The 12485-nt window shown below is 39.9% G+C and overlaps 1 protein-coding gene across 3 annotated transcripts in view; it reads right to left on the reverse strand.

Moving 5' to 3' along the window:
• Window positions 1–11642, reverse strand: part of CCDC50 (coiled-coil domain containing 50) — a 73129-nt gene extending 61487 nt beyond the window's left edge. For 2 of the 3 annotated variants that reach the window (XM_073895588.1, XM_025876683.2), the window contains exons 1-2: window positions 11019–11642; window positions 2884–2950 (exon numbers count right to left, since the gene is read on the reverse strand). In XM_073895588.1, coding sequence (XP_073751689.1) covers window positions 2884–2926 — 43 coding nt within the window. In that variant the 5' untranslated portion in view covers window positions 2927–2950; window positions 11019–11642. Of the gene's footprint in view, window positions 1–2883; window positions 2951–10706; window positions 10826–11018 lie in introns of those variants that run through there. The other variant, XM_073895585.1, reaches the window with a different exon arrangement.
• Between the last annotated feature and the right edge of the window lie 843 nt (window positions 11643–12485).

A 12485-nucleotide genomic window follows, 5' to 3' on the forward strand; every position in this document is an offset into this window, starting at 1 on the left:
ACAGGAACAAATCTGGAAGTGAAAAAGTCAAAAGTATTACAGGGCAATTTGAACAGTAATGTCATCAAGAGCTTGATTATATACCACTACATTTTTACGGAAAGTTTTCATATCCATTTCTTCAGTTAACTGTCATCACAAGCCCATGTATTAGGCACAGTAAATATTATCTCCAATAAACAGCTAAGGAAACTAAAGCTTAGAGATACTGCGTGTTATCTATGAGTTCTTACACCTAACAGGTGGTAAATAGGAAATGTGAAACCAGGTCTTACAAGTCTAGGTTCAAGGTATTTCCTTTTAGAAAGAAGTCAGTCTGCTGAAGTTAAATTTTATACCTGATTTCAATTGGGATGAATTATTTAGCGTATCAGTAAACTAGAGCAAATACTGTAAAATAATTCTAGGAAAAGCTCAATTACTAAAAAGATGGTTGGCAGAGTAAAAAGGTACCCTTCTTTTATATTTAAAAATAAAAAAATGATAGGCATATTACATATTGCCAAGTAAAGGAATCAGAAATGTCTGCATTTCTTACCTCCCTTTAATTGGCACAAATCTTTTCAACATCTATTCTCTACATTTTGGGGGGAATATATGGAGAGAACCCATAAATGGGGAACAGAAAGAAAACTAAAAAAAATAAAATTTTGATAAACCCAAATAATGAATAGCTGAATGACACCCTAATGATTTCTATTCTACAATCTAAAGAATAAGTTTTCATGTTTTACATAGTAATCAATTATGAAACAAAACAATTTTAGAACCTCAAGACAGGGGCGTCTTGGTGGCTCAGTTGGTTAAGCGACTGCCTTCGGCTCAGGTCATGGTCCTGGAGTCGGCTTCTCCCTCTGACCTCTTCCCTCTCGTGCTCTCTATCTCTCATTCTCTCTCTCTCAAATAAACAAACAAAATCTTAAAAAAAAAAAAAAGAACCTCAAGACAATCTATGATAGAAAGGTACCCTTCGGGTTTTAAGTGCCAATGAAAACTTCACATATCCAGAAGAGGACCTCATTCAGTCATCACATCCAACTGCCCATGGTATTTCAGCAATGTCTCCTTTAGTTGTGTGATTACCAGTATCCATCTACTCTGGTGAAATTATTAGAATCATCCTTTTTACTCACAGTGTCTAGGTTTGGCCTATAAATTCTTTGGCGACCCTGTCTTTAAGCCTAGTAGTTATCCTAGTGTGGGGAGCTTGAGAGTCACTGACACCAAGTTCCTGGACTTCAGGGATGTTAAAAGCACAGTAAACTGGGGTCTACCCATGGCTCCCCAACCATTTTCTAAATCTCTAGTTATTCTCCTCTCCAACATACACACACAGCCAAAATGACCTTATGAAGACTGGCTCTGTGAACCTCTAATGGGGTAACTATAAAAAGAAAAGAAATGCTTTGTGGGTCCACTAAAGCCCAATTTGAAATAATAAGGTCTGACCATGGAAACCTGGGAAAACAAGAGAAGCAGACATGTCAAGTTAAAATCTAGCGATCACTGATAGGATAAGGGACCTTTTGTAGGCAAAGCCAGAAAGTGATCTGTAAATACAGACACTGAGAATGGGCAGTTCTTTCCAATCAGCTATTGGCCCAGATGTTAGACCAAGCTCAAGAAGTGCAGATGGGGCGACAATCATCTTTAATCAAGTCTCTTCTTTCTCTACTTCAGGTTTCCCATCTAGGCAATAAAGACTTTGGACAGTATTTGTCAACCCTAACAGTCTATATTTTACAGACCTTCATAATATGAAAGAAAAAAACTAACATTTTAAAGCATTTGATAGAAAAGTGCTACTAAAATATTACTGTAATTAATACAATAAAGTAAATCATGGACTCCTCTATATAGTCATTAAAAAAAAAAGACAAAAACAAATGTTGTTGATTGGGAGGCAGTGAAGAGGAAAAGATACCCTTATAAACCACTCACACTTTTTTTATATGCAGTTAAAAGTCCTGAAGTAAAGTTAATGGAAAGTGACTCATCCTTTATGACTCATTAGAAAAATAAAAGCCAAAAAAGTCCAGTGGAGACTCCCCTGGTCTTTGGTCATTAAGGAGCTGTGTTGAGACTGGAAACAATCATTATACACTAAGCCTTCGAAGCTGAGTGGTAAATCAACCTAGGTACTTCTGACAGAAGTTTCTAAGAAGATGAAGTAACACTTCCTTCATGCAAAGTCAGTAATACATTTTAAAGAGAGCCAGTGATAAGCAATAAGCTAAAAGTCATAAGCAAACTTTTTAAAAAGTTCAATCTGTTTATTCATGCACTTCACTCATGAAAGCCCAGAGACCCTTACTCAGAGCTGGCATATGACATAGTCTTATTTTACACATGGCTTCCATCTAAAGAATCAATTTTGAAGTACCTAGAAATATATAGAGTGTAAATTTTTTCTTCCTCAAAAGAAAAAATCAGGTATGTCTATATTTTTAAGTCACTACAAATATAAAATACACTATCATAAGAGTTCAATCAGCAATAGTCCCCAACAACACCGACATATTAAAGAAAAGTGATAATTGATGCTCATGGTGATAAGTATCAAAAAAAGTTAAATCAGGAAGTTTTTTTTAAGTTTCATCAAAAATGGTCCAAAAAACCCCATTTGTTACTATAAAGTACCAGATAATAAAAATTTTAAGCTTTCCTGGTCATATGGTCCCTGCCACAATTACTCATCTCCACCTTCGTAGCGTGAACGCAGCCACAGGCAATAGGTAAACAACGAGCACGGTTTTGTTCCGATAAGACTTTACTTATAGAAACTGATATATGAATTTCATAGCATGTTCATATGTCACCAATCTTTCTTCCTCTTTTTTTTTTTTCAATCATTAAAAAATATAAAACCCATTCTGAGCTCACCTGCTATAAGAAAACAAGTGGTGGGTAGGCTGCATTGGTCCATGGTCCATAGTGTGCAGACCCCTACCTTAGAGGAACAAATTTCAATTACTAGAGAGGGAAAAAAATGCTGCTCATTCTTGAACACTAACAGAGAAATGAGTTGCCACTGCAGAAGCTTGAGTAAATTAGAGTAGGGAGGATTCCTGCACTAGGGTGACCACAGTATTTTCCGTCAGTATATTGCAAATGTCCATTGTGTAAGTCCAAGTATATATTAGGTGTATAAAAACTACAAACTCCTGGGACTATATCCAAGAGATTTAGCTGGTATCTAGTAAGGCCAGGAATGTGTTTATAGTAAAGCTCCCAACATGAACAGTCTAATGTTGCACCCAGGTTTAAAAACCATTGACATCTGCAAAATATATATCTGATATAAGACCTGACTCCACAATATATATAAGGAACTCTCAAAACGCAATAAAAAGAAAACTATTTTTTTTAAAAAGGGGCCAAAAGCTTAGAACACACACTTAAACAAATATATAAGAATGGTAAATAAGCGTAAGATAAGAGGCTTTAACATCATTAGTCATTAGAAAAATGCAGACTAAAGCCACGTGTGTTATTACACTTCTAATAAAATAGTTAAAAGTTAAAAACAACAACAACAAAAAACACCCTGACAATGCAAACTCTAGGCAAGGAAAGCAATTGGAGCTCACACACATTGCTGGTGGGAATGCAAAATGGTACAGCCACTTCAAAAAACAGTTTGACAGTATCTTATAAAGCTAAACATACATTCACCCTATGACCCAGCAATTCTACCATAGGTGCTTACCCAAAAGAAATGAAAATTTTCTTTCACCAAAAAAAAACTCTATATGCAAATGTTTACAGGGACTTTATAACCACCCTAAGTGAAAACAACCCAAATGTTTTTCAACAAGTGAACAGATAAGCAAACTGTGGAACAGCCAAACCCTGGAACTCAACAATAAAAAGAACCAGAATTACTAATACATACAACATAGTATCAGATACATTATGCTAACTGAAAGAAGCTAAACTCAAAAAAGTACTTACTATGATCCAAATGATATGACATTTTTGCAAAGGAAACAACTATAGTGGCAGAAAACAAATCAATGGCTAGTGGGAGGCAGAGAAAAAGGGTAGAGAAGTTTGGGGGTTATGTAACTGTACTGATCTTGACTGTTGGAATAATTAAAAGACTATACATTTGTCAAAACTCAGAACTGTAAATTAAGGATGGATTTTTACTGTATATAAATTATGCCTCAATGAACTTGACTAAAAAGAAAAAAAATACTGCTATATAAACAAAACTGATTACAACTGGTTCTGGTTTATGAGAAACTTTTCACTGTTTTTATGTCAGTGTATGGTTACCAACTATCATATGCATATGCATATGTACTTTAATGTATGTGGGTTTTTTTTTTTTGTAAAGGAAATGATATCAAAATAAATGGTTGTGTGTGTGTGTTTGTCATGACTTCTAACAGTAATATCTGGGAATTCTTTTGCACTGATTTCTAAATTCAAACATCTGGGAATAAATGGCCTAAATAATCCCCAAAGTCCTTCTGCATGTATAAATCAATTATCCTTTGTAGGTCTTATTCAAGATCTAGGGTACCCTAATTTTACATTTTGAAGCACAGGACACCTTTAAGTGGGTCATCAGTTAAAAATATTAATTCAATAGACCTTCCACTAGCTACTTCTGAAACTGCAAATATAGCTATGATAGGTTTGTTTTTCCCCCATGACTCAGAGTGGTTCATTTTAAAAATATGTTCCTGTAGTTAGAAAACTAGGATTTCAAGCAGTTTACTAAAGTTTTGTGGTATCTATAAATGCTTTCTTTATGAGCAGAATATTACATAACTTTTTATCACTAAGACAAATTCATTTATCTCAATAAAAACTCCTATACCCCTGACAAGGACTGTGGAAAAACCACGGCCTATGGCTTTCTCTGAGTTTATTTCTCTATATGTTCAAAGTGCCCAAGCCTTTAAACTTGAGCCCCATCAGGCTGAATACAGCAGAGAAGACATGCATGTTTTTTGTTTTTTGTTTTTTGTTTTTAGATAGAGCATTGAGGCGGGAGTATGACCTCCCATACTTCACTCAGTAATTCATTTGATGAATCAAAAATAAAACCTATAAAAAGGTTTCAATTAAAAAATAAAATAAAGTCTATATTAACTCATTAACATTCATATCAAACATTATCCTTAAAATAACTTCAAAACGTCTCTGAAATTGTTGTCATTATTTTCATTCTACTGTTCTAAGCATAAGAGAGTATTAATGAAACACATTAGAAATTAATCTTATGTATCTACAGAATGATTTAAAAGATAGAAATGACGAGCAGAAGGGGGAAAAGGAAGAAAAAGGAAGGGAAAAGGTGGGAGAGAAGGGAGAAAATGGGACAGGAGGGAGAACGTAGGAAAGGAGAGAATATTTGCAGCTTTAAATGTTTCTAATTCTAGTCCCAATGCGCTAATAATTCCTAGCTACTTAACCTCAGCAGTTCCGTACAACTCACTTCCCCATCCTAGCCCTCAAACTTTCCTCCGGAAAACGAGGAGGTTGGCTTAGATTAGTGGTTTTTAATGCTTTCTACTCTGAGATCCTTTGATTAACAATCAATTAACTTTCCAGTTTCTTCTTACATGGAAGAAGTTGTCCTTTAGGTACCTGTTAGTTAAAAAAAAAAAAGTTCAATGACTTAAAAAGTTTATTAAAAAAAATCTTAATTTACAAATGACAGCTATATCCATTTTTTAAAATTCATTCAAGCAAGAAAGTATTGCATCCTTGCATATAACAACATACTGGAAGAGTTTTTCTTTTTCCTTTATGTGAGACACATTTTGGGTGCAGTATGAATTTAGAGGGTTCTTTACAGCAACTCCTTGAGCTTTACACAACTGCCTCTCCACTCCAGTGAAGATCATGTCCATGCACCACAGGGCATGTTTTATTGTGTAACTACCCTTGCGCAACAGGGGGCACACATTTTTTTAAATATGTATCTAAGATTCTTTCCAACTTCCAAACTGTGAGATAAGTGCATTAAACCTATTACTCAAATAAAAATCAAAACCACAAAAGAGCATTTGTTAGGTGTTTTCACTAAAATTTTATTCTTTTTTTATTTTTTTTAAGATTTTATTTATTTATTTGAGAGAGAGAGAATGAGAGAGAGCACGAGAGGGAAGAGGGTCAGAGGGAGAAGCAGACTCTCTGCTGAGCAGGGAGCCCATGCGGGACTCAATCCCGGGACTCCAGGATCATGACCTGAGCCGAAGGCAGTCACTCAACCAACTGAGCCACCCAGGCGCCCACTAAAATTTTATTCTTGATAATGATTACCTCCAAGGACAGAAGGAAGAGCATAGCTTTTTTTTTTTTTTTACTTTTTATGTTTTATATATTTATACAGAATAAAATCTATTTTTAAGATGCACCTATGAAAAATAAACATTAGGAAAAAAAGATTAAAAGTTTTTATATAAAAAATAAAATTAAAAAATATATTTTTTTTTATAAATTTAATTCTGGCATTGTGATCTGTGAGCCCATGGTTAAAAGGCTTTCTCCCTGCCCTTGCCGAGACTCTGAGAAGGAATATAAAACATTATTTTTAATATATAATAATAATATACTATGCCAGAGGTATGATTCCTGAACCAACAGGGAGCATTTAATAATACACTCATTCATTCATTCATTCACTCACATATGCAAATATGTGCTGAATATTTTCTGGCTATGTGAAAGACCTGAAGCCAGACAAGGGTAAAGAAAGATAAGTAAGATACAAATCTCCCAACTCAAGTAGATCCAGCCACTGTCTCCTTAAAAAACAGTAACAAAAAAAAACTTGCTGTAGAATTTTGAAAAAAAGAGAAAGTGAGTTTGCCCTGGAGCCAGATGCTATATATCTCACAGACACTGCCTTCACATTACATGCCTAGTGTGCACGTGATATGCTTAAGATCTCTGGGAAAACTTGCTTAACTTATTACACCAAACCTAACTTTGTATCTTTCCCCTTAAAATTCTGGATTTGTGCCATTAATTTAATTTACCTCATTAGGTCACTGGGGTGTCCTGGACCTAAAATGAATCAGTGCTTTCTAGACATATTTCTGAAAATGTATTAAACTTTATCTTTCATAAAAGAAAAAAGATTTTCTTTCAGAACAGCTAGCTGCTTTTACTTCAAGAAAAATCACTAGGTGCACTGACTTCAGACGTGCACACACACACACAGTTAACCAACTCTGGATATGGTGGAACTTTCCATCTGAAGACTAGTACATACACATAATACATCCTGCATCTCTTACTGCTGTAAGAGAAGAAAAAAGAAGGCTGGCACTGGGAACTGATGCGAGGGTTGGTGTATTGTGCTAAATGGCAAAAATGGGAAAACTCTAATGCCTATAAAATTACAAAGGAGTTGGTAAAAGTTTAAAAGGGTCTAGAAATGGCTTTGATGGACAGGCTAACATTAGCTCTTAGACCAACACTTTAAGGGTCAAAACTTTGTTACACAGGAAAACGGGCAATATTATGATGATAAATGAGCCACTCCAAATTAAGTAGTGATATGGGAATCTAAGTGGAAAGGGCAAAAAAGGAAAGTGAGGGGTCTGGACTATTGTGTCAGAAAGAAAACTTGGGGGCACCTGGGTGGCTCAGATGGTAGGATGTCTGCCTTCGGCTCAGGTCATGATTCCAGGGTCCTGGGATGGAGCCCCGCATCAGGCTTCTGACTCAGGCGGGAGCCTGCTTCTCCCTCTCCCTCTCCCCCTTCTCATGTTCTCTCTCTCTCTCTCTCTATCTCTGTATCTCAAACGAATAAAATCTTTAAAAAAAAAGGAAGAAAGAAAGAAAATTCAGCAAAGAAGCTAAAACTGACCAAAAACCTAAGTCTGTCAACTGAAGAAAAGCATTCATTTTTAGAAAAATGTATACCCAGCTCAGATCTAAACTAAGAAACATACAGAATACTGTTGGAACCTGACTACACCTTTGTCTAACATTCGCAAATTGCATGATGCATTTGAGTTATACTTTAAAAAACAATAGCTGGAATTATTTCAAATCTTGTTGGGTAGAAGCTCAAATGTTTCAGAAGAAATAAAGGACTATTCCTAAACATTGGCAACAGTATTTCCATCACAAAAAGTATGCATGTGTTCCAAATGTGCTTTTAAACCAGAAATAATGATGTGCTGACATTTAGCTAGACTTAATTCCTTTCACTTACATATGAACTCAAATGTGTCCCTTTATCTCCTATTTTAAGAGATTTCCTAAGGTAAAAATACTGCTGTAACTTTGGTTTTTTTAAAGATCTGTTCAAATGATGAATATCTTTGACCACCTTAAAACTAAGCACGCAAGCAGTGGATTTTAACCTAGAAAAGAAAATTTTAAAATATTAAAATATTCCCTGACGTCAGCTGTTACCCATGACCTCTGTTGACATGTTCACAACAAAGGTCACAGGGCCCCTCAACCTCTCCCAAAGAAAAAGCAGTAGGAAGCCACAGACATCCACTGCATTATTCTTAATCTCTATTGGAATCCACCCTATGACCCCAAATCGTAATTGTGTATCAATCTACCAAAGTTTAGACTGAAAAGAGAAGTGGAGGAGACATATTTCTAAAAACAGAGTTTAAAAATCTATGCCAGGATATTAAGCAATTTACCACTAAACTTTCTTTACAAACTGAGTTGGAGTTTCAGTATTAAGAACAGTCTCAATGTGTATGTTTTACCCAAACATGGGCACCACCTTTATTCTCTTTAAATTAGGGTTCAAAGGCATTGTTAGGGAGTTACTGGGCCATAATTAAGAGTTATATTAGAGAAAGATACCCTTTATTAGACTTGAATACTTCCCAGATCAAAACTACACCACCATTAGGAGGTTCCTAGCCTAATACATCATTTCCTTTGAGGATCTTGGAACCAGAAAAGTCAGACGCTTGCAAAGACAATGATCTCAACAATTTCTGACCACCTCCAAAATCAATCAGTATTTAATTCTAACTTAATGAAAGAGCCACACCAAATTTCCTTCCCACTTAACCATATCACACAAACTGGATTGCCAAACACCACATTATGCGAAGTGAAAGCCAATTTGAATGTGCAAAAATTCCAGAGTTTAGGAATAGAAACATCTTGCATTTTTAGATGGCAAGTGTTTTTTTGAACCCCTTGAGAATGTACTAGAATAAATCATTCATCATTCATGTCTTGGTTAGAAACCAGAAGACCTAAGAGTCGTATATATGCATATAAAGGAAGTGAGTTTTGAGTTTGTTCCAGGTCAGGGACAGGTACAAGGGGCTGCGTAAAATCACAGCACCACATGATTAATACTTAACTGTTAAGGTTGTGTTTGAACTCCAGTGTTCACTCTACTCATCACCCACCCCCAAGGAAGCACTACACACTACACAGGGTCACTTTTTCTTTAGGGACGTTCAGCATACAGACATCTGTCCATAAAACTCCTATCCAAAAGGCTAGGTACAACCAGACAATCTCAGAAACTAGGACTTTCTTTTTTCTTTTTTCTAAGATTTTTATTTATTTGACAGAGAGAGAGAGAGAGAAAAGGCGAGAGAAGGAACACAAGCAGGGGGAGTGGGAGAGGGAGAAGCAGGCTTCCCGCCAAACAGGGAGCCCGATGTGGGGCTCAATCCCAGGACCCTGGGATCATGACCTGAGCCAAAGGCAGACGCTTAACGACGGAGCTACCCAGGGGCCCCACACTAGGACTTTCAAAGTGTAGATCTGCCCTTCCTCTCACTGGGGCACCAGACTTGACAGTGCTGTGAAAACTACATTTACATGTGAATACCTGAATCTTCACCAAAGCCTTGCTAGAAACTGAAAGGTTGAAAGATCTCAGGTCTAAGTTCTAATACCCTTCAGGAACAATAGGACAAGCCTGGCCCCATTAAAAATTCTACATAAAACCAGTTACTCTATCCCCTAGTGTTTCGAACTCTGGGAAAGAAAGCAGTCAAGCTTACTTGGTATTTTGGGGTCGGCCTGAACACCCACAAGACCATCAGAGTCAAATCAAGTTGTCAATGGAACATGCAGTTCCAAGAAAGCAAAAATTCTTATTTTCAATTCCACATTCCCAAGACACCCCAGGCCACATTGTTCAAATGAAACAAATGACATTCACAACAAAGACAACCTCTGCAAGCCTGGATAGCACTCTGGGATTTCCACACTTCCGGGGGCCAAAGAAGAGCCAAAGATAACTATAGGTTAAGGAGATCCAGCACCCAAAATTTCAACAACAACAACAACAACAAAATGCTCGATCTTGGAGCAGTCAACCAAGAGCAGGGAAGGGAAGTCAAAAGGCTACTTGCCAGTAGCTAAACCAGACCAGTACTGATCAACCATAATTTCCCAGGACATCAGTATAAAGAGCCTTTAAAAATCAAGGTCACCAGTGAGTCCTCTGTTCCCCCTTACCCCCTGCTTTTCCTAAGAAAATGCTTATAGCAGCTTCCCATCAGCCTGCCCACGCTGGGCAGTGCCAAGACTAAACTTTTAAACCTTGAGGGAGGTGGGAAAGTCAGCCAGCCAGACGCTGGGCTAGGAAAAGTGGCGAGAAGGAGGGAAAGAGTCAAGTTTCAAAACAAAGGCTCCACAAGGAACTGAACGTCAACCCCTCCCCACTTCCTAGCCTTCAAGCCAGCTAGGCTGGGCCTTGATTTTTAAGGACACAAATAAGTCAGATTTACCCAGCTTTTGAGCGTTCACCAACACTTTGCTCTTCGCTAGAACATCTGCACAACCACTTGCTGAGGGTGGTGCTCTCCTCTCTCCCCCCATTTCCTCGCAGTGGAGAAACCGGGCTCAGAACGTAATGACTCGCCCAAGGTACCACAGTAGAACCTCAAGTCAATTCTGTCCCCGACCAGGGCGCCAGGGCACCAGGGGGGCCCCGCGCTAGGGCCTCGGGGGCCAAAAGGACGACTTCCCCGCCCGGAGAGAGCCAGGCTGGGAGAGGGGAGGGGCCCCACGCCCCTCGCGCCTCGCGCCCCGGCCCCTACCTTCCTTGACTCCGGGCAGCTTGGACTGGTCGATGGTGACTTCAGCCATGTTGGGCCGGGGTCCCGGCCGCCTCTCGCCGCCCGCTTCCCCGCCGCCGCCGGGCCCGAGCGCGGCCCCGCGCGCAGCAGCAGCAGCGCCCGACGCGGCGCAAAGTCCGGCGGGCAGTGCGCGCCGACCTGGGGGAGGAGCAGCCGCCGCGGAAGGGCTGGCGACAAAGGCGTCGGGAGACCCGTCCCGGCGCCCCCGGCTGGCGGTCCAGCTACCCCGCCGCAGCCACCTGCTCCCGCGCCCCCGGCCCCGATCGATACCAAGTATCCGGAGCCCGGAAATGGACCCGGGCCGTCCAGTACGGAGGGAGAGAGGAGACAGAAAGGCAGGCGGGCGGGCCTGGGTGGGGAGGGGGAGGGAAGCTGCAGGTCTGTAACCGCAACTGCGAGTGGCTGGTGAGCGAAGATCGGCGCCCGCGGCCGCCTCCCTGCTGTCTCCTTTGTGCGGTGCGACGCCCCCGAGGCTGGGGCTCCCGCTGTGCCCCCGCCCCCGGGCCTCCCTATCCTCGGAGGGTCACGTCTGTCGGTGGGGCCTTTGTGTCCTGACGGCCTCAACAAAAGGGCCACATGGGTTACCCAGAACATAGTCGGTATTGTCACCGGCGTCTACAGCATTCTGTGCTCTGGTTCCGGGGCTGAGATTTCCTGTTGCCTGGCTCTGTCTCAGGCATTCTTTGCCTCCCGGGATTAGGGAACAGATAACATATGGACAGGAAAACCTCTAAGACAGCCTACAGTAGAACTAGACAACAGCTGATATCTGGGCCAGTTTAGAGAAGAGAGCGTTCACAACCAGCTGGGGGAACTGAGTCATTCATTCATCAAAAACGCATGACTGTCTACCAAATGTGATGTTAGGTACTGGGGGGTGGTAAAATGTGTTTCAGACATTCCAGACATGATCTCTCTTATGGCATGTCACATATTGGACTATAATTGTGACATTTTCATCTCCCAAAAATAGACATCCTGTCTGCATCTTCTGGCAATAGAATTCTCCCTCCCTTCAGCAGTGGGCTCTTCTCCCAAGCATGTGCAATCATAGAACCTCCCTACCCCCACCACCCCCACCACCACCCACACATGTTCGTCGAAGGATGGGTGTGTGAGTGACCAAGGCAGGTCAAGCAGAATACTTCCCTGGGATTATTGCCTAAAGAGGGACAAGTACTTTGTGTTTTCTATGGGGAAGCTTTGCCCTCACTAGTAAACAATGAAACCAAACTGCAGAAAGAGCAAAGATAAGAAAAGAGCGCTCAAGAGGGCAGGTTCTGATACTACAATCCCTGGAATAGCTGGGATGCCTGCAGCTCCTGAATTCCGGGATCTACCTCCAACATCCTCTCAAATTTAAGCTAGTAATTTTACTCTCTTAAGCTTGTAAAAACTGATTTTCTTTCATTCATAACTTAAAGAGTC

The sequence above is a fragment of the Callorhinus ursinus genome, unplaced genomic scaffold (assembly GCF_003265705.2).
Source record: "Callorhinus ursinus isolate GAN/ISIS: 27379988/994484 unplaced genomic scaffold, GSC_fseal_2.0 scaffold1, whole genome shotgun sequence".
In the NCBI taxonomy this organism is placed as follows: Eukaryota; Metazoa; Chordata; class Mammalia; order Carnivora; family Otariidae; genus Callorhinus; species Callorhinus ursinus.